General features: G+C 47.8%; 1 protein-coding gene across 1 annotated transcript in view; it reads right to left on the bottom strand.

Moving 5' to 3' along the window:
* The window catches only part of BECN1 (beclin 1), a 1139297-nt gene that overhangs the window by 923231 nt on the left and 195854 nt on the right, over positions 1-20212 (bottom strand). Inside the window, exon 3 of the mRNA XM_044054677.1 lies at positions 1-69. This exon is cut by the window's left edge and continues 66 nt beyond it. Within this exon, the coding sequence (XP_043910612.1) occupies positions 1-58 (58 nt within the window). The 5' untranslated portion in view covers positions 59-69. The remainder of the gene's footprint in view (positions 70-20212) is intronic.

The following is a 20212-nucleotide window of genomic DNA, read 5'->3' on the forward strand; positions in this document are numbered from 1 at the left end:
TGCAGCGCTGGCACACAAAACTCACCTGTGTGGTAGAGCTTGAGCATTTAGAATCCATGCTTATGGATACTAGAAGAAACAAAGAAAGAAAAAAATTCTGTGTTAAAATATATCTACTAAACACATTTAGTGGCATGCAACAGCAATACAGTAATCAAATTAGTTGGCTAGTTAATATTTACCTAGTGTTTTACAGAATACTGTGATATAAAGTGCATTTTTAAAGAAAGTGTTTGCACATATTAAATGCTAAAGGACACGGAAAAGAAAAAAATTCAAGTGTAGTAAGCCACTGTAGTAGTATGCTTCAGAGGCCCTTTCAGCTCAATGGAACAGAGAGAAATCTCTCTGACCCAGGAGCCCAAGTACTGAAGAAGCCAGGGATGAATGGTGGGGTCAGAAGCCAGCACCAGCTAAGTCATGCTGGGGGGAAGTGAAGTGAGCCTGTTTTACTATAATGCCAGCACCTGATCGAGTCATGCAGCATCCAGCATATGATCAGTGGATGGGTGCTTGGTTCTGCCACACTGTGTTCAAGCTACAGTCTTTATCATGTGTGTGCAGGAGTTCACATGACACGCTAGAAATCACATGCCCTTGCTTATAACTGTGCACATCAGTCCACAGGGAAAGTATCAGGCCATATATAAAGGAAATTCCCCAAATCTGATGACTGCCTCGACGACAAACCACCACCAATGGATCTTGCCATATTAAGTAGGAGAAAGTACAGTTGTGTACACTTAACATAAATATAGATGTCTGAGTGCATTCACTGTTTCAGCAGTCATCACCTGTGGGTTATCCCTGCTGTGGTACCCTTTCCCGGCCCAAATACCAGAGTCAATGTTTTTCTGCGTTGGCTGTAGTCACTTATAGTCTGACGTTAGGTCATCAGTGCTATACAGCAAGGCAGCCGATGTCATTACATCAGTTTTTCTTGCCCTAACCTATCAGAAGCACAAGGAAATAAGGTAAAGTGGTTCTGGTGGCTAAAAGCCACTGTGGGAAGCTTATGACCCCCTATCGGAAGGGGATACAAGGGGGATGGAAGGAAGAAAAATAGGACTGCAATAGTGAATACACCAACATCTACATTTATGGTGTGTACACAACTGTACTATGTTCTTCGTGTTTCACTGTTGCAGTCATCACCTGTGGGAGGATTCCCAAAGCTGAGGAAAGGGGTGGAAAGATAGGTTAAAGCCCTAGGCATTGGTCAGCAAGCCCTGTAGAACTGCAGAAACAAACCCTGCCCTAGACTTAGAAAAAAGAGGTAGGTGGTAATGCTTTGTAAAGCTATGGACAGAGGTCCAGGTGGCAACTTCCAAGATGTGCCTGGTTGGGACTCCACTGAGGAAGGCTGTGGAAGTGGAGGCTGCCTAGTGGAATGGGTACAAATAGACTTGGGGGGGGTTCCCATGTAGTCTGTAGCAGAAATAGATACAGTGTGATATCCATTCGTAAATGGTTTGCTTGTTAACAGGCTTCCCCTTTACCCATGGGGCAAAGCTGACAAGCAGCTGGTCTATTTTTCTTAAGGGTTTAGTACAGTCCAGATAAAGTACAGTTGTGTACCTACCATAAATGTAGGTGTTCGAGTGTATTCACTGTTGCAGTCATTACACTTGGGTTATCCTGCTGGCAGGCTACCCGCAGTCGGCCAGAATTCCAAAGTCTAGGTCCGGCGTCGGTTGCTGTCGCCTCTTGCCTGACGTCAGTGTGCCAGGGGAATAAAAGATGCAGCTGACGACATTTTCTTCAGTTTTTCTTGTCCCAGATGTCAGGTGCCCCCAAAGAGGTAGGCTAAAAAATTATGTCAAGAAGCATGCATGTACTAAAATAAACATTTCCTTCATCTACAAGCAAATACACCACATGGGTTGTATAGAATAGAGAAGTACAGAAAAGTCCCAGCAAAGAAAAGGGGGATGGTGGGAGGGTAACCTGGACTGCAACAGTGAATACACTCGAATATCTACATTTATGGTAGGTACACAACTGTACTATGTTCATCGTGTTTCACTGTTGCAGTCATTACACTTGGGTTGAATCCCAAAGCTGAGGCTGGTTGGCTGGGCCTAAATAGGATTAGGAGAGGCTACAAGGCCCTGCAGAACTGCTCTGGATTTAGAGTAGCGAGGTAAGTGGTAGTGTTTGGTGAAAGTGTGCACTGAACTCCAGGTTGCAGCCTCTAGAATGTCTTTGGTTGGTATTCCTCTGAGGAAGGCTGCTGAAGTGGCTGCTGCTCTGGTTGAATGTGGTCTAATGCCCTTAGGCACTGATTTGCCATGTTGTGAATAGCAGAAACGAATGCAGTGTCCTATCCATTTTGAAATAGTCTGCTTTGAGATGGGCTTTCCTTGTGATCCTGCAGCATAAGCTGCAAACAGTTGCTCAGTCTTTCTGAAAGCTTTTGTTTGGTCCAAATAGAAGCGTAGCTGTCTGTATATGTCCAAAGCGTACAGAAGTCTCTCCCCTTTATTCTGGGGATTTGGATAAAATGTTGGCAAATGAATGGTTTGGTTAAGAGCCACACTGGATACTACCTTTGGCATAAATGTTGGGTTTGTCCTTAGAGAAACCCTGTCCTGATGAAAAATGATGACAGGTTCCACTGCCATTAATGCCTGTAACTCTGAGACTCTTCTTGCTGAAGTTATTGCTAGGAGCAGAGCAGTTTTCCATGATAAGAATTTTATATCAGCTGTATTGACTGACTCAAAAGGACGCAGTGTGAGCTTTTCTAAAACAAAATTGAGGTCCCATGTAGGTATCGGTGCTCTCCTTGGGGGTCTTATGTTTTTTGCCCCTCTGAGGTACTGTTTTAGTAGTGGATGAGAGAAAATAGGAGGTTCCGTATTGTAATGAGCTGAAATGGCAGAAGCATGGCTCTTAATTGCTGAGAAGGATAGGCCTTTGTCCAGCATCTGTTAGGTATTGTAAAATCTGAGGTATATTTTGAACAAGTGGTTCGAGTCCTTGTGCCTGGTTCCAAGCACAGAATCTCTTCCATTTTTCTGCGTAAGATTTCCTAGTGCTGGGTCTCCTGGCTTCTAAAATGACATCCATTACAACGAGAGAGGTGTGGTCTGAGTGGCTATATTATCTGCCATGCAGCCATATTTAAGGTTCTGAGTTGACTGTGCAGAATCTGATTGTTTTGTTGAGTTAGAAGATGAGGAATTTGAGGTAATGCCCAGGCTGGGCCTTGAGACAAGCTCTTTAGGATTGGGTACCAGTGCTGGCGTGGCCAGTCTGGGGCAATCAGAATCATTTTTGGCTTTTCTTGTCTGACTTTTAGGAGCACCTTGGGAAGAAGAGGCAGTGGAGGAAAGGCATAAACAGTCAGTGTTTTCCAGCTGAATGATACAGCATCCACTTTCCATGCTTGTGAGTGATAAGTTCTTGTGCAGAATTTCTGTAGTTGGCAGTTGTGAGGGGAGGCAAAAAGAGCTATGCCTGGGCGTTCCCATTTCCTTGTTATCATGCTAAAAACCTGTGGATTTAGTTTCCATTCATGAGGATCCATGAGATTTCTGCTTAGTTCGTCTGCCAGAGTATTTTTCTTTCCTGGTAGGAATTGTGCCTGCAGATGTACTTGATAGGTCCGTGCTGTGTTCCACAAAGTCATGGCTTGCCTGCAGAGGGGGTAGGAATGTGTGCCCCCTTGCTTGTTTATATACCACGTAACTGTGGTACTGTCCGTCTTTAGTAATAGATGTCCTGGATGTAGTAGATCCTTGAAGGCTGTCAGGGCATGCTGTACAGCTAGCATCGCTTTTTGATTGATGTGAAGATGCATTTGTTCCTTGGGCCACGAGCCCTGAATACATTTTCCTGCCATGTGTGCCCCCCAGGCATAATCCGATGCATCTGTTGTTATTGTCTGCCTAGCTGTTGGTAAGGTGAAAGGCTGTCCCTTGTTGTGGTGACAGGCCAGTGCCCACCATCAAAACTCCTGTTGCAGGCAGGGAATAAGAGTTATTATTGTTTCCAGGCTGTGGCAATGTAGAGTCCAAACACTTTTTAAATACTATTGTAGTTTCCTCATATGCAGTCTTGCATATGGAATTAGTAGAATGCAGGATACCATGAAGCCCAGAGCCCACAGAATTTTTCTTGCAGGGAGCTGGGTCTTTGTTGCCATCATTTGAAAGTAATGAGTTAGTTGCCTTTGCTTGTCTGGCGTGAGATAAGCCATCTGGGCAGCTGTATTTAAGCTTGCACCCAGGAATATTATCTCTTGAGATAAAAATTAGTCATCTTTTTACAAACGCCAGATGCTTCAGTAGAATGTCCTTGCTCTCTGCTTGGATAAGGCAGTTGACCAAGTAGGGATATATTTGAATTCCTTTTTGTCTGCAAAATGCAATTACTGGTGCCAGGCATTTTGTGAAGACCCTGGGCGCAGCAGTGCACAGAATTGTAATGCATTGAGCCAGCTATGAATCTGAGGTATCTTCTGCAAGACTGTCTGATTGGGGCATGCAGGTATGCCTCCTTGACAACCAAAGTAACTAGCCAAGCCTTCTTGCCCAGTATGGGCAGACGCTGCTGCAGTGTTAACATTTTGAATTTCGGAATATCCAGGAAAGTATTTAGGATTGGCAGGTCCAGTATTGGTCTCCAGGCTTTGTCCTTTCTGGGTACCAGGAAAAGTCGTAAGTTAAAACCTTGTCCCTGTTCTTGCTGTGGTACTCTGAATAGCTCTCATGTCCATGAGAGCAGAAATTTGTTTTTGTGCCTCTGTCCATTGGTTTTGTGGCAGGTCTGGCATACCTTTTGATTTTGGAAGGGTGTGAAAGTGGAACCTGTAACCCTGAGAAACAATATTCAGTATCCATTTGTCCTGGGTGATCATGTGCCAATTTTGTGAGAAAAGTGCTAGCTTTCCCCCTAAGGGTGCTGCCAAAAGGTTAAGTGCTTGGCATTCATAGAGGGAAGTCATTGGGACCGTTTAATATAAGGTTGTGATTTGTCTTCTCCTCCTTTGGGGGCTGAAGCACCCCATTGTTTAGGTCTGTATGAGCCTTGGGGCTCAGATCTGCCTCTTGGGCGTCTGTATCTGCCTCTTTGTGGCCTGTCTGACATCGGAAAGGACCAATTTTTAGAAGGCCAGTTTCTGCTAAATCTAGGTGGCTGAACCTGTAAGAAATCCTTTACTGTCTGCATTGACTTTGCTTTATCCTCCATTTTCTTTAACACCTCTTCTGCCTTAACACCAAAGTATCATGCTGTAGTGGAGCATCCAATAATTTTACTTTAACATGATCAGGTAAACTTTGTTCTTTTAACCAAGCATGCCTTCGAATGACAGAGCCTCCAACTGCGGCTCTGCAAGAAGCCTCTAATGAATCAAAAGCAAATTGCAGAGTATGCTTTCCCACTTGTTCAGCTGCATGCAATAAATCCTGCATTTCCTTACTGTCAGAACATTCTGAGTTTGGAAGCATTTTCTATTTTAACAAAGACATTAGGTATTGTTGATATTTAAGCATGTGAAACTGGCAGTTTAAAGCCCTTACAGCTAAAGTAGCAGAAGTGTAAACTTTTTTCCCCCCATCTATCCAGAGCTCTGGAATCCCTATCAGAGGGGACAGTTTTTTTGCAGTGGAAGCTTTAACCCCTTTGGGACCCTGAGAAATTGTTTCTGGGTCAGCAGCAGGGTTTCTATAAAGAAATTTATGAGAGTCTGGGACCCTGTAGTACCTGTCTGGCTTGACTGGTGCAGGGGGTAAAGAATCAGGAGACAAACTGGATTCAGAGAAAACATAATCAACAATATCAAGTACAGGGGGGATAGCCAGGGGCCTGTGCTGAGGCAATAAAAGAAAGTCTCTGAGCCTTTTCATGGATTCTGAATAATCCTGGCTCTCACAATGGAAATGCTCCCTCATGGTGTGCAAGGTTCCCCCAAGAGAGTAATCCTCAGGCGGAGAGGCTGAAGGTATAGATACTTCTGCATTAGAGTCCTCATAGGGAGGGAAAGAATATCCCTGATCTGAAGAAGAATCAGAGGAAATAGAAACTTGGTCAGAGGCATCATAGTCAGAGTCTTGCCTAGGTCTTTTATCAGGAGGGGGATGGGAACCCCTGATCAAAGGAATTAGGTCCTCGGCCATTTTAAGCATCTGTTTATTTGGCATGGATGACTGTCCAGGAGAATGCTGTACTTGTTTCCTTGTCTTTAATGGTGTTTTTGAATTTGCCTTGGCTGCTGTAGTGGACTTAATAGTAAGCTGTGAAGGTCTGAAAACACCCTCAGAAGCTGATGCCTGCTCAGCGGCTCCGGACCCATCTGAGGGAATAGTTTCTGCAGGCCCAATACCTTGAGTTCCCAGAGGCCTAGGTGTCTCCACGTGGGAGTCGGATCCGGCCTGTGGCTCTGAGGTAGTGGGTGTCAGGGGCTGCGAAAGCGCCTCACTGACAACCGGCGACTGTCATAGAAGAGGCTTTGTCGCCGGCTTTGGACCTCGGATGCCTGTCCCTTTCTTTGTCTTTGCGTTTTTTATGAATTCCCGTCGTCGGTTGTTCAGACGGCAATATGTAGTTAAATCTTCGGCCAAAGTAATGTAAAGCAAAATCAAACCGACACTTAATAGTGCATTGATTGAATCTAGCACAAAACCGACAACTAGTAACGTCGTGGTCAGGGCCTAGGCAAGGAATACAGTAAGAGTGAAAATCCTTATGAGGTATTTGCTTCCCACAAGAAATACAATTGTTAACTTTTACTGACATTGGTCTGGAGCAAGAAAAAGTTTCCCCAACGGGGTACTTAGCTTTATTGAAGACTTCAGTTCTGAAATTCAATTTCAAAAATCTCAGGAGTCGGCCGACCAGCACTTGCGAATAAGAAGCTATGTACTCACCATAACGTTCCATCTGAGTAGGTGACTTCATTTGTCTGTAACCTTTGGGTCTTGGATCCGACTTCGGATCTGAGCCGGCAACTTATTTTACAGCTTATGGATCCGAGCTCCTAGCTCCTCCCCTTACCCATAATCACCTGCCAACCCTGATTGACCTCAGATCAAGTTTGCCCTTATACCAAATTTCAGACCAAAAGTGTCCTGAAAGGGTCCAAGAAAGGACATTCAAGAATTGACTTCTGAAGGCCAGGGGGAAGGAGAGTGGGATGGTTGCAGACAAATGAAGTCACCTACTCAAATGAAGTCACCTACTCAAATGGAACGTTATGGTGAGTACATAACTTCTTAATCTGAAGTAGGGACTTCATTTGTCAGCAACCTTTGGGACAGAGTCCCCAGCTACCTGAATCTTGGGCGGCCATCATGGAAGGATGTTGCGGAGCACTGCGGAGCCAAAGGATGCTCTCCCTCTGGAAATAACGTCCAGCTTATAATGGTTGATAAAGGTATGAGATGAGGCCCAAGTGGCTGCAGAGCAAATATCATCCAAAGATACTCTAGATCTAAAGGCAGCAAAAGTAGATATGGAGCGAGTAGAATGCTGCATTCCTGAGGTGCGGGCCTCCCCGAAGTTTCATAGGCCAGAAGAATACACCGTGAAATCCATCGTGATAAGGTGACCTTAGAAATAGCTTAACCCAAATTGAATTTGGCAAAGGAAATGAACAACTGATCGGACTGTCTGTGACCAGCAGTCCTATGAATGTAGAAACACAGTTGTCTGTGCACGTCTAAGGAATGCAGCTTGTATTCTCCTTTATTCTGGTACTTGGGGAAGAAAACTGGCAGGTTAATGGACTGATTGATATTGGTTTCTGAGGCCACCTTAGGTAGAAAGGAGGGATTGGTCCTGAGGTACACTCTATCCTGATGAAAAATCAAGTAGGGAGATTTCACACAAAGGGCCTGAAGTTCAGAAACTCTTTTCGCTGAAGTGATGGTGAGAAGGAACGCCGTTTTCCAGGAAAGGTATTTAAGTTCAGCCGAGGCTGCTGGTTCAAAGGGAGGGGCAGTCAAGGCTTGAAGGACTAGTGATAGATCCCAAGGGGGTACAGCTTCCTTGACAGGAGGCCTGAGCAGGAAAATACCCTTGAGGAAGGTTTTACATAATTTCGCAGTCAAGGGACCTGTCTCGTGTCCCACATGGTAATGAGAAATGGCTGCCAATTGAACCTTGACCATAGAACAGCTAGCTCCCCATTGAAAAAATCCGGTGAGGAAATCCAAGATGGATGGCAACAAAGCCGTGAAGGGATCTATGTTATGGTGTTCCACCCAGATGGAAAAACGCTTCCATTTACTGCGACAGACTTTTCTAGTGGAAGGTTTATGTGCTGCCACCAAGATGGCTTTAAATGGTGAAGAGATGCCGGGAGTCCTGACTAAGAGTGGAACTGGAGCAGCCAAGCTGTCAGCTTCAGGTTGTCCAGATTCGGGGTCGGTAGACCTAAGGGATGGGATATTAGATCCGGAATGGGATCCAGAATCCAGGGAGGATTCACCAGATGAGACCACAGGTAAGGGAACCAAGTTTGACAAGGCCAGAATGGGGCAATGAGGATCATTCTGCTCCCCAACCGAGAGGCTTTCTGTACAAGTTTCAGCATCAGGGGTAGAGGAGGATAGGCATAAAGTAGACCGGGAGGCCAAGCATGCACTAGAGCGTCTCTCGGGGATTCCCCAAGGGGGAGAATCAGAGTGAAGAAGCTGGGGCATTTCGTGTTTGAGGGAGTGGCAAAAAGATCGCAGCAGGGTTGCCCCCATTCGGCAAAAATCCGCTTTGCTACCTGGGAATTGAGAGACCACTCGTAAGGGGAAAGAATAGTGCGGCTGAGCTTGTCCACCAGAATGTTGGACCATCCCGGAATGTGCGTTGCAATAAGGAAGCGGTTGGTGGAGATCGCCCATTCCCACACCCTCGTGGCCTCTCGACAGAGAGGGTAGGACCTGGTTCCCCCCTGTTTGTTGATGTACCAGACAACTGACATGTTGTCTATCTGTATCGCAATGGTTCCTACGGGGAGAAGGTTCTGAAGTGCTTGCAACGGCAACAGCACCGCCCTCATCTCCAGAACGTTGATATGCAAGGAGGTCTCTGTGTCGTTCCATGTGCCTTGGACCGTTCTGCCTGAGCAATGCCCCCCCCCCACCCGAGGTGAGAGGCGTCCATGGTCACCGTGGCGAGGGGAGGCGGCGTGCAGAAGGGTCGTCCCGTATGGAGGTCCGGGGACTGGAGCCACCATAAGAGGGCCCTCTGGCAAGCCCTGCTGAGTGAGATAGGGTGGCTGAGGGGGAGAAACTGAAAGGCCCATTAGACTAAAAAGGTCCACTGTAGCACCCTCATATTCAGACGAGCGCATGGAAGAAGAGTTATTGCTGCTGCCATGGAGCCTAGCACCCTCAGGACCAATTCCGCTGGTGGGGCTTTTGATTGGGGGATGGCCCGCACATTAAGCCTCAGGTTTTGAAGGTGCTCCGAAGTGAGGAACGCTCGCAGACTTCTCGTATCTAGTTTGGCCCCTATGAAATCTATCACTTGTGTTGGAGCAAGGGTGGATTTGTCCATGTTGATCGTAATGCCTAGATGGGGAGCTAGCCGGAGAAAGTAATTTCTGGCTGCGCAGAGTAGATGCCTTGTTGGGGCGGACAGGGGCCAGTCGTCCAGGTACGGGAAGACCTGCATTCCCTGGAGTCTCAGGTGGGCCGCTATCACTGCTAACACTTTGGTGAACACCCTGGGGGCTGTGGTGAGACCAAAGGGAAGGACCCAGAACTGATAGTGACTGGCTCCCAGCCGGAAGCGGAGAAACCTCCTGGATCGTCTGTCCATTAAAATGTGGTAGTACGCATCCTTGAGGTCTATTGAGCACATCCAGTCGCTCTCCCACAAGACGGGGAGAATGGATTGAAGGGTGCCCATCCGGAATTTTTCTTTGGTTACTGACAGGTTCAAGAGTGAAAAGTCGAGAATCGGTCTCAAGACTCCAGTCTTTTTTGGCACCAGAAAGAACCTGGAGTAAAACCCTAATCCGACCTGATCTGGGGGATGGGCTGGATGTCTCTTTTTTCTAGCAGCTGCTGAATTTCTGCAGCTGCCGCCTCCCTCTGATCGGGTGGTATATCGGGGAGGTTTCTGAGTCTGGGGACATGGTGCAGTGGAATTTTGTAACCTCTGGATATGATACGAAGCACCCAGTGATCTAACGTAATGGACTCCCAAGCCGCCAGGTGCTTCGAGAAGCACCCCCCGACTGCCTCCAGAGTGGAGCAGTCAGGCAACCCCTCAGGGCTGCTGCGTGGGCCGATCAGAGAAGGTTTTTCTGGACCCAAAATTTCTCGGGGCCCCTCTGCCTCTAGGGCGTCCTCCCTGTCCTCCTCTGCCATGGAAGGACTGGTTGTCCGGAGCAGGATGGGAATGTTGCGATTTCCGGAACCACATCTTCTTCTGTCCCTTTTGGTTCTTGGAGAAGGACCTCTGGGGAGCAGAGAAGCGGACTCCGATGGCAGACAACATCTTCCGTCCTTTCGCTCTGGACAAGTGTCTCGCGAACGGTCTTGCCAAACAAGGCAGAACCATCAAAGGAGGCATTCGCAAAGGACGCCTTAAAGGGCTCTGCGAAGTCACAATGTCGGAGCCAGGCCTGACGTCTCATGACTAGACCCGCTCCGCTGGCTCTAGCGGCTCCCTCTGTGGCGTGGGACAAAAGCCGCATAGAGGTATTTGAAACGGATCTTAGAGTGGCCATACGAGTGGAGTACAACTGCTTGTCCTTCGCCGACATGGACTCTGGGGGGGAAGCAGCATATTCTTTGATAAGATCTCGCTGCATCCTGATGACATGTGCCATGTAGTTCAGAGACTTTACTGAGAAGGTCGCTGAACTAAATACCCGCTTCCCAAGGCGATCCATTGAGCGGGACTCCTTGCTCGGTGGATGGACCAAGGGGCTCTCCTGAGCTAATTCCCTCTTGGTGGCTGCCGCCATCAACATGGCATCTACGGGGGAACCCTTGCTCCAATGGGACCGGTCTGCGGGGGGACTCAAAATTCTATCCGGGCGTTTGGGGACTGGCTCCACAGTGTCCGGATCCTTCCATGCCCTGGTGGTGATAAGGTCCACCAGAGGGTCGGCCGGAGAGGACACCCAAGAGGTAGATGGGCCTGCTTCGAATGCCTCCAGGAACATGGACTCGGAGGAAGCCTTGGGGGCAGACCACCCCCCCGATCCTGAGTATTTCCATGATGTCTCCAAAGGAGACATCCTCGGGGGGTGACCTTGGGGAGCCTTCCCCTTCATCCAAGTCAGTGTCCTCTGTTAAGGACTCTGGGGAGTCCACTTGTCTCTTCTTACACTTATGCTTGCGAGGCACTTCCTCAGGGGGACTGTCCGAGGAGGTCTCACCAACAATATCCTGTTCCAGTGGAACAACCTGGGACATCGAAGCAGGCTGTCCCTGTGGCCGGGTGATGGAAGCCTGACCCAGCAGAGAGGGAGTGCAGGGTAGAGCCGATGCAAGGACCGGGGGTCTGGATGCTCTCAACAGTGCCCTCTCCACTACATCGAAGGCTGAGGGGGAGCCGCTCTCCCTGGGGTTCGAAAGCCGGCTCCCACTCGGATCCGATGAAGGGATCGGAACCGGTGCCGAGGCCATCAGATCTGAAGGACCCGTGTGCTCTGACCTGGACGGAGCCGAAGGCGCACAGAATTCCTCGGATCCGAAGCTTGGCCCACGGCTCCGAGAGGTTGGATCCAACGAAGGACCCGACAGACTCGAGGGCAGGGTCGGATCCGAAGTACAGTATAGTTATGTACCTACCATAAATGTAGATGTTCGAGTGCTAATACAGCTGCAGTCATAACAGATGGGCTCTCCTGCCGTCAGGCGGGTCCTCGGTCGGCCGAATTCCAAAGTCTAGGTCCGGCGTCGGTTGTCATCGCTTCTTCCCCGATGTCAGTGCGACAGGGGTATAAAAGAACCAGCCAACGCCATGTTCTTCAGTTTTTCTTGCCCCAGATGTCAGGTGCCCCCAGAAGGAAGGCAATACATAAAATTATGAAGGAATGCAATGCAATATAATCAAAAAAACAGTAGTTGCAAGCAAATACACCATAAAAGAATACCCCTAGAGGGGAAGGAGGGAGGGAGGGAAACCTGGACTGCAGCTGTATTAGCACTCGAACATCTACATTTATGGTAGGTACAAAACTGTACTATGTTCATCGTGCATACAGCTGCAGTCATAACAGATGGGTAGAATCCCAAAGCTAAGAAAGGGGTGGTAGGCACTAGGTGGAACTAGGAGGAGCCAAAATACCCTGCAAGACTGCAGTGGCAAAGCCTGCTCTAGATTTGGAGTATAGTGGTAGGTTGTAGTGTTTGGAGAAGGTATGCACAGAACTCCAAGTGGCTGCTTCCAAGATATCTTTGGTAGGAACTCCTCTGAGGAAGGCTGCAGAGGTGGCTGTGGCCCTGGTGGAGTGAGTTCTAATGCCTGTAGGAACAGTTTTGCCATGAAAGGAATAGCAAAAGCGTATGCAGTGGGCTATCCATTTTGAGACTGTCTGCTTGGAAATTGGCTTTCCTGGAGCTCCTACCGCATAGGCCACAAAGAGCTGTTCCGATTTTCTGAAAGGCTTTGTTCTGTCCAAATAATAACGTAGTTGCCTGTGGATGTCCAAGGAATGTAGTAATCTCTCCCCTTTGTTTTGAGGATTGGGATAAAAAGTAGGTAAATGTATGGCCTGATTTAAAGCTACCCTGGATACCACTTTAGGCATAAAGGAAGGGTTGGTTCGTAATGAAACTCTGTCCTGATGGAAGATGATAAAAGGCTGGACAGCCATGAGGGCCTGTAGTTCTGAAACTCTACGAGCTGAAGTGATAGCCAGAAGGAAAGCTGTTTTCCAGGACACATATTGCAAATCTGATGAAGCAGCTGGCTCAAAAGGAGACAAAGTCAGTTTTTCCAGAATGAAATTTAGATCCCAAGCAGGTATTGGTTGTTTCCTTGGAGGTCTTAAATTCTTAGCTCCTCTGAGGAACTGTCTTAAGAGGGGGAGAGAATAAAGGAGGATCAGTGTTGTATTCTGCAGAAATGGCTGAGGCATGGATTTTGATGGAGGAGAACGAAAGTCCACTGCTTAGTAGTTCAGCCAAATATTGTAGTATTTGAGGTAAATTCAGTTTTCCAGGGTTCTGGCCCTTTTTCTCATTCCAGACACAAAAATGTTTCCATTCTGCGGAGTAAGCTTTTCTAGTTGATGGCCTTCTAGCCTCCAAAATGACATCCTGCACCTCCTTGGAGAGTAGGGCCTGCTGTGATGCTAAGGAATCTTCCATGCGGCTACATTGAGTGTTTTTAGCTGACTGAAGAGTTTTGAAGCTGTGCTGAGTCAGAAGAAGAGGCATTACAGGCAGGGTCCATGGAGGGGAATGAGTCAGGCTCCTCAGGAGTGGGTACCAGTGTTGCCTTGGCCAGTCCGGAGCAATGAGGATCACCTTTGGTCTGTCTGCTCTGGTCTTCAAAAGGACCTTGGGCAGCAGAGGAAGAGGAAGAGGCAGGAAGGCATAAACTGTCATTGATGTCCAGCTGAAAGAGAGAGCGTCCACTCTCCAGGCCTTCGGGTGGAAGGTCCTCAAGCAGAATTTTGTCAATTGATGATTTTTGTGGGAGGCAAAGAGATCTATGTCTGGCCTTCCCCATTCTTGGATTATTTCTGTAAAAACTTTTGGATGCAACATCCATTCGTGTGGATCTGTCATATTCCTGCTTAGGTTGTCTGCCAGTGTGTTTTCCTTGCCTGGCAAGTACTGTGCTTGTAGTTCCATTTGTAAGTCCATGGCCATGTTCCAAAGTGATATGGCCAGTCTGCATAGGGGATAGGAATGTGCTCCTCCCTGCTTGATTATGTACCACATAACTGTGGTGTTGTCCGTTCTTATCAATAGTTGACCTGGTTGTAGAAGGTCCTTGAAAGCTATAATAGCATTTATTACTGCTAGCATTTCTTTTTGATTGACGTGAAGGTGCTTTTCTTTTTGGGACCATTTGCCCTGTATGCACCGATCTGTCATGTGCGCCCCCCCCAGGCGTAGTCCGAGGCGACTGTTGTGATGACTTGATTTGCTTGAGGCTTGCTGAATGGAAGACCTGTGTTTGCTTGACATGCTTGAGCCCACCACAGAAATTCCTTTTGCAGACATGGAAGTAGTGGTATTATTGTTTCCAAACTATGGCTGTGTTGAGACCATATGTTTTTTAGATACCATTGTAGTTTTCTCATATGCAGCTTTGCACATGGGATTAGCAAGATGCAAGATGCCATAAATCCCAGAGCCTGCAGGATTTTCCTTGCAGTCAGCCTGGTGCAATTCGCCAGTGTTTTGAAGTATTGAATTAGTTGCCCCTGCTTCTCTGGTGTGAGGTAGGCCATCTGGGTGTTTGTGTCCAAATTGGCACCTAGGAAAATTATATTTCGAGAGGGTATTAGCCTTGATTTCTCTTTGTTGACTGTGTATCCCAGAGAGTTTAATAACATTATTACATAAGCCAGATGTTTCAGAAGAATGTGCTTGCTGTCCGCTTGGCTCAGGCAGTCGTCCAAATAAGGGTATATTTGTATCCCTTGAAGTCTGCAGTAGGCAATTACTGATGCCAGGCATTTTGTGAATACTCTGGGCGCAGTAGATAAGCCAAAGGGCAATGCAGAGAATTGATAATGGGTTGAACCTGCAAGAAATCTGAGGTATCTTCTGCAATTTTGTCTGATTGGGACATGCAGGTATGCCTCCTTGAGGTCCAGTGTTAAAAGCCAAGACTCCTTGCCCAGCATGGGAAGAAGTTGCTGTAGAGTGAGCATCTTGAATTTTGGTACGAGTAGGAATGTGTTTAGGATGGAAAGATCCAAAATAGGTCTCCAATCTTTTACCTTCCTTGGCACCAGAAATAGCCTGGAATAAAAACCTTGACCTTGTTCGTGTGTAGGTACCTCTTGAATAGCTTTCATGTTTATAAGATCTGAAATTTGCTTTTGTGCCTCTGCCCTTTGATTGTGTGGCAGTTTTGGCATGCCTCTCATTTTTGGAAGGGTATGAAAGTGGAATTTGTAGCCTCTGTTTATAATGTCCAGGTTCCATTTGTCCTTTGTGACAACATGCCAATTTTTTGAGAATAATGCCAACTTTCCTCCTAAGGGGGCTGCCATTTGAGACCTGGTTGGCCTGCAAAGGGGTAAGTCATTGGGTTTGCTTTCTGAAAGATTGTGAGTTGTCCTCACCACCTCTTGGTGTAGGAGCTTGCCATTGTCTGCCTCTGTACGATCCTTGTGGTTGTCCTCTGCCCCTCGGGCACCTGTATCTGCCTCTTTGGGGTCTGTCCGTGGCAGGAAAGGACCAGTTCTTGGAAGGCCAATTTCTACTAAAACGTGGTGGTTGAACCTGCAGAAATTCTTTCACAGTTTGCATTGATTTAGCTTTTTCCTCCATTTTCTGTAATACTTCCTCAGCATTTGCCCCAAATAGTACATCCTTTTGAAGAGGGGCGTCTAGTAATTTAGCTTTGACATGATCAGGCAAGGTTTGTTCCTTGAGCCAAGCATGCCTGCGTATGACTGAGCCTGTAACAGCAGCTCTACATGAGGCCTCTAGAGCATCAAAACCACATTGTAAGTTATGTTTACCCACTTGTACTGCACTATGCATCAAATCCTGAAACTCCTTCAAGTCTGGTTGTTCAGGTTGTGACATTTTACTTTTCAACTGAGATAACAGAAACTGTTGGTATTTTAGCATATGAAACTGACAGTTTAAGGCCCTCATGGTTAAGGTAGCCGAGGTATATACCTTTTTTCCCCACCTTTCTAAGGATCTGGAATCTCTCTCGGAAGGCAATGGATTTTTGGCAATGGAAGCCTCAACTCCCTTGGGTCCCTGTGAGATGGTTTCTAGGTCAGCAGCATGGCTTTTGTAAAGAAATTGGTGTGAGTCAGGAACCCTGTAGTACCTGTCAGGCTTAACTGGAGCTGGAGGTAGAGTGTCCGGGTTAAGGCAGGCCTCCGAGTAAACATCATCCAGGATGTCCAAGACAGGAGGTATAGCCAGAGGCCTGTGCTGGGGTAACAAAAGAAATTCCCTGAGCCTTTTCTTGGAATCTGAATAATCCTGGCCTTCCCAGTGGAAGTGTTCCCTTAAGGTATGCAAAGTTTCCCCAAATGAAAAATCCTCAGGGGGGGATACAGAAGGAATAGACTCCTCTGCATCAGAGTCTTCAAAAGGGGAGTAAGCCTGTTCCTGATCAGAGTGTTCTGAAATAATGGATCCCTGATCAGAGGAGGGGGAATCTTCCTCTACTCTGGGCCTTTTGTCCGGAGGTGGCTGAGAACCTCTGATTAGAGTAATTAAATCCTCAGCCATTTTAAGCATCTGTCTCTTAGGCATGGGGCCTGGAGATGGGCCCTGTGTAACTGGTCTCTTAGGGTGCATGGTTGCTTTAGACTTGGTGAAAGCCTTGATGGAGAAAGAAGAGGAAGGTCTGAAGACACCTTGAGTGAAGGTGGACCTATCCACATTCTGAGTTTCAACGCCAAGAGTGGCTTCGGTATCTGTAGTCGGGGTGTGGGCTGAGCAGCCTGCGACCTCGGGTACAGGAGACACCGCCAAAGATGTGTCGTCGGTAGTCAGGGGCTGCGTAGGCGCCTCACTGAGAACCAGACCATGTGTAGTCGGCTTTGGCGTGGTGTCAGTAGAGGCTGCGGACTTCGAGTGTCGGTCCTTGTCTTTGCATTTTTTAGACAAAACCGGTGTCGGGAGTATCCAACGACATGGTATAGTTAAATGCTTTCCCAAAAAAATGCTGGGCGAACTCCGCCTGACGCTTAATAGTGCGTTTGTTGAATGTAGCACAACAGTGACAGACCGAGACGTCGTGGTCTGGGCCTAAACAAGGTATACAGAGGGAATGGAAATCCTTATGCGGTATTTGCATCCCACAAGAAATACAATTATTAACTTTGTCTGACATCGGTCTGAGGCAAGAAAAGTTTCAACGGCGTACTTAGCTTTTAAGAAGACTTCGGTTTTCCAAATTTTTCGTAATCTCAGGAGCTGGCCGACCGGCACTTGCGAACTGCTTCTGCTTCGGGCACCGCGCGGCAAGAAAGACTGGAGAACATGGCGTCGGCTGGTTCTTTTATACCCCTGTCGCACTGACGTCAGGGAAGAAGCGACGACAACCGACGCCGGACCTAGACTTTGGAATTCGGCCGACCGAGGACTCGCCTGACGGCAGGAGAACCCATCTGTTATGACTGCAGCTGTATGCACGATGAACATCCAGTACTGTCGGCGCCGACCCACCCCCGGCTCCAACGCTGCCTGGCTCCAAACCCGGGAAGCGGGTCGGAGAAGGAGCTATCAGGGCAAAAAAAGGTGTCGAGCTCCCCCCAAAGGGGGGGGGGGAGGCAAAAGCACTCCCATCTGCAGCTGGGCCTGGATGAACCTTCTCATCATCCGGTCCAAGTCTGCATCAGAAAGACTAAGTAGATCTCAATGAGGCCACCAAGGCGGGCTGAGAATGCCGCCTCGATGACCTCAACGGAGATCGGGTCTCCTCCTCCTCGGGTCCCGGGGAAAAGCAAGGGGATCAGATCCGAGGAGGAGGGGACCTGGAAGCCGTGGAGGGAGAAGCCTGCTTAGCTGGGGGGGCCGAAGCAGAGGCCTCGGCCCGCCGCTTCTGGTGCTTCTCCCTCCTTTTCTCCCTCCTGGCCTCCCTTTCCTCCGGCGTCTTAGTGGGAGTTTGAGTCCCGGCCAGGGGAAGGGGGGCAGGAGTGGCTACCACCAAGGACTGAGGAGGCGCCACGGGAGTACGAGGCGAAGCGGATCCGGGGCAAAAGTCCCGCCAGAACCAGCTTCGACCTCCGCTCTTTCAGTGCCCTGGGGTTGAACACTGCGCAAATGGAACACCCAGAGGACAGATGTTCAACCCCAAGGCACCGAACACACCGAGTTGTGGCCATCCGCCGGTGAAAGCTTATGGCCACACTCGGTGCACTTAGAAAAAATGGGTTTTGGGGCCTCCGACATTAGAAAAAATAAAGTAACTACACAAACACACCAGGCCCCAAAAACACAAGCAACACACACACACTCTACGAACCAGCGAGGGGAGGAATTACACTAAAAATTAATAAAATTAACAAAAAGGGATCCTAACCACACACACTGTTTAAATCAAAAAATGTTCTATTTTGACAAGTTTTTGAAGACTTATCTGGTAAGTCGCCAGGAGCTCTAAAATCCAGCTGTCTCTTCTAAGAGTGGCAAACTAGATCTGAGGTCAATCAGGGTTGGCAGGGGATTATGGGTAAGGGGAGGAGCTAGGAGCTCGGATCCATAAGATGTAAAATAAGCTGCCGGCTTGGATCCGAAGTCGGATCCAAGACCCAAAGGTTGCTGACAAATGAAGTCCCTACTTCAGATCTGATTTTGCTTCGGGCACCGCGCGGCAAGAAAGACTGAAGAAAATGGCGTTGGCTGCATCTTTTATACCCCTAGCGCACTGACGTCAGGGAAGAGGCGACAGCAACCGATGCCGGACCTAGACTTTGGAATTCTGGCCGACTGCGGATAGCCTGCCAGCAGGATAACCCAAGTGTAATGACTGCAACAGTGAAACACGATGATGATCATCATCACAGTTGTCTGTGCACATCTAACGAGTGCAGAATTCTTTCCCCCTTGTTTTTAGGGCTCTGAAAGAAGGTGGGTAGGTGTTTGGTTCTCACATTAAAGAGGGCACAGAACTGGCAATGGGGGACATGGTGGTCTGGGCCTAAACAAGTGATGCAGTAAGAATGGAAGTCTCTGTGTGGGATCTGCTTTTCACAGTCGAGACAATTGTTAACTTTTTCAGACATTGGTTAGTGGGAAAAAAAAAGGGTCCCCAATGGGGTACTTGGCTTCAGATGTTTTCAGCTGAAATTCCAACTCTGGTAGCAACCTACAGGCTCCACGGCAAGAAAGACTCATGTAATTACTTTGGCTGCATTGCTTTATAGCACTGACGACCTGACGTCATACTACAGGCAACTGCAGCCAACGCAGAAAAACATGGACTCTGGTATTCGGGCCGGCCAAGGGCTACCACAGCAGGGATAAAGTACAGTTGAATACACTTAACATAAATGTAGATGTTAAGAGTGTATTCACCGTTGCAGTCATCACATTTGGGTTATCTGCCTGCAAGTAGCCCTCAGCCGGCCTGAATACCAAAGCCTTTGGATTTCTGCATCGGAGGCTATCGCTTATTCCTTGATGTCAGGTCATCAAGGGGTATAAAACATGCAGCCGACGCCATTACATCAGTTTTTCTTGCCCCAGATGTCAGGTCCCCCCACAACAGGAAGCTATTAAATGGTACGGTAAACCCCCATCAAAAAGCAAATACACAAGAAAAAATAGGTATACCAACCAGAAGGAGAGGTAGAGCCAAGAGAAGACGGGGGGCTGGAGGGAGGGTAACCAGGACTGCAACAGTGAATACACTCGAACATCTACATTTATGTAGACTGTGCACAACTGTACTATGTTCTTTGTGTTTCACTGTTGCAGTCATCACATTTGGGTTGATTCCCAAAGCTAAGGAAGGGAGGAGGAAGTTAAAGAGCATTAGGGCCAGCTATTAATCCCTGCAAGACTGCAGTGGCAAAGTCAACCCTGGATATAGAAAAGATAGGCAAGTGGTAGTGCTTGGAGAAGGTATGCACAGAATTCCAGGTGGCAGCTTCTAGGATGTCCCTGGTAGGGACCCCTCTGAGAAATGCCGCAGAGGTAGATGCAGCCCTGGTGGAATGTGATCTTATCCCCTGTAGTGTAGGTTTTCCATAATGCTTGTAGCATAAATGAATGCAATGGGCTATCCATTTGGTAATGGTTTGCTTTTTAAATGGCCTTCCCTTATACCCCTGCAGCAAACCTATCTAGCAGCTGCTCAGATTTTCTGATAGATTCCATTTAGACAGGACTAAGCCTAAGTTGTCTGTGCACATCCCGAGACTGCAGTATTCGTTTCCCTTGGTTTTGTGGATTAAGAAAAAAGTAGGCAAATGAATAGACTGATTTAGGGCCACAGAAGACACCACCTTGGGCATAAAGGAAGGATTAGTCCTAAGGGAAACCCTGTCCACATGGAAAATAATGAGGGGTTCCACTGCCATGAGGGCCTGTAATTCAGACACTCTTCTTGCTGAAATGATAGCTAGAAGGAAGGCTGATTTCCA

This window comes from Protopterus annectens, chromosome 13.part0, assembly GCF_019279795.1.
Source record: "Protopterus annectens isolate FY-2018-M chromosome 13.part0, PAN1.0, whole genome shotgun sequence".
Taxonomy (NCBI): Eukaryota; Metazoa; Chordata; order Ceratodontiformes; family Protopteridae; genus Protopterus; species Protopterus annectens.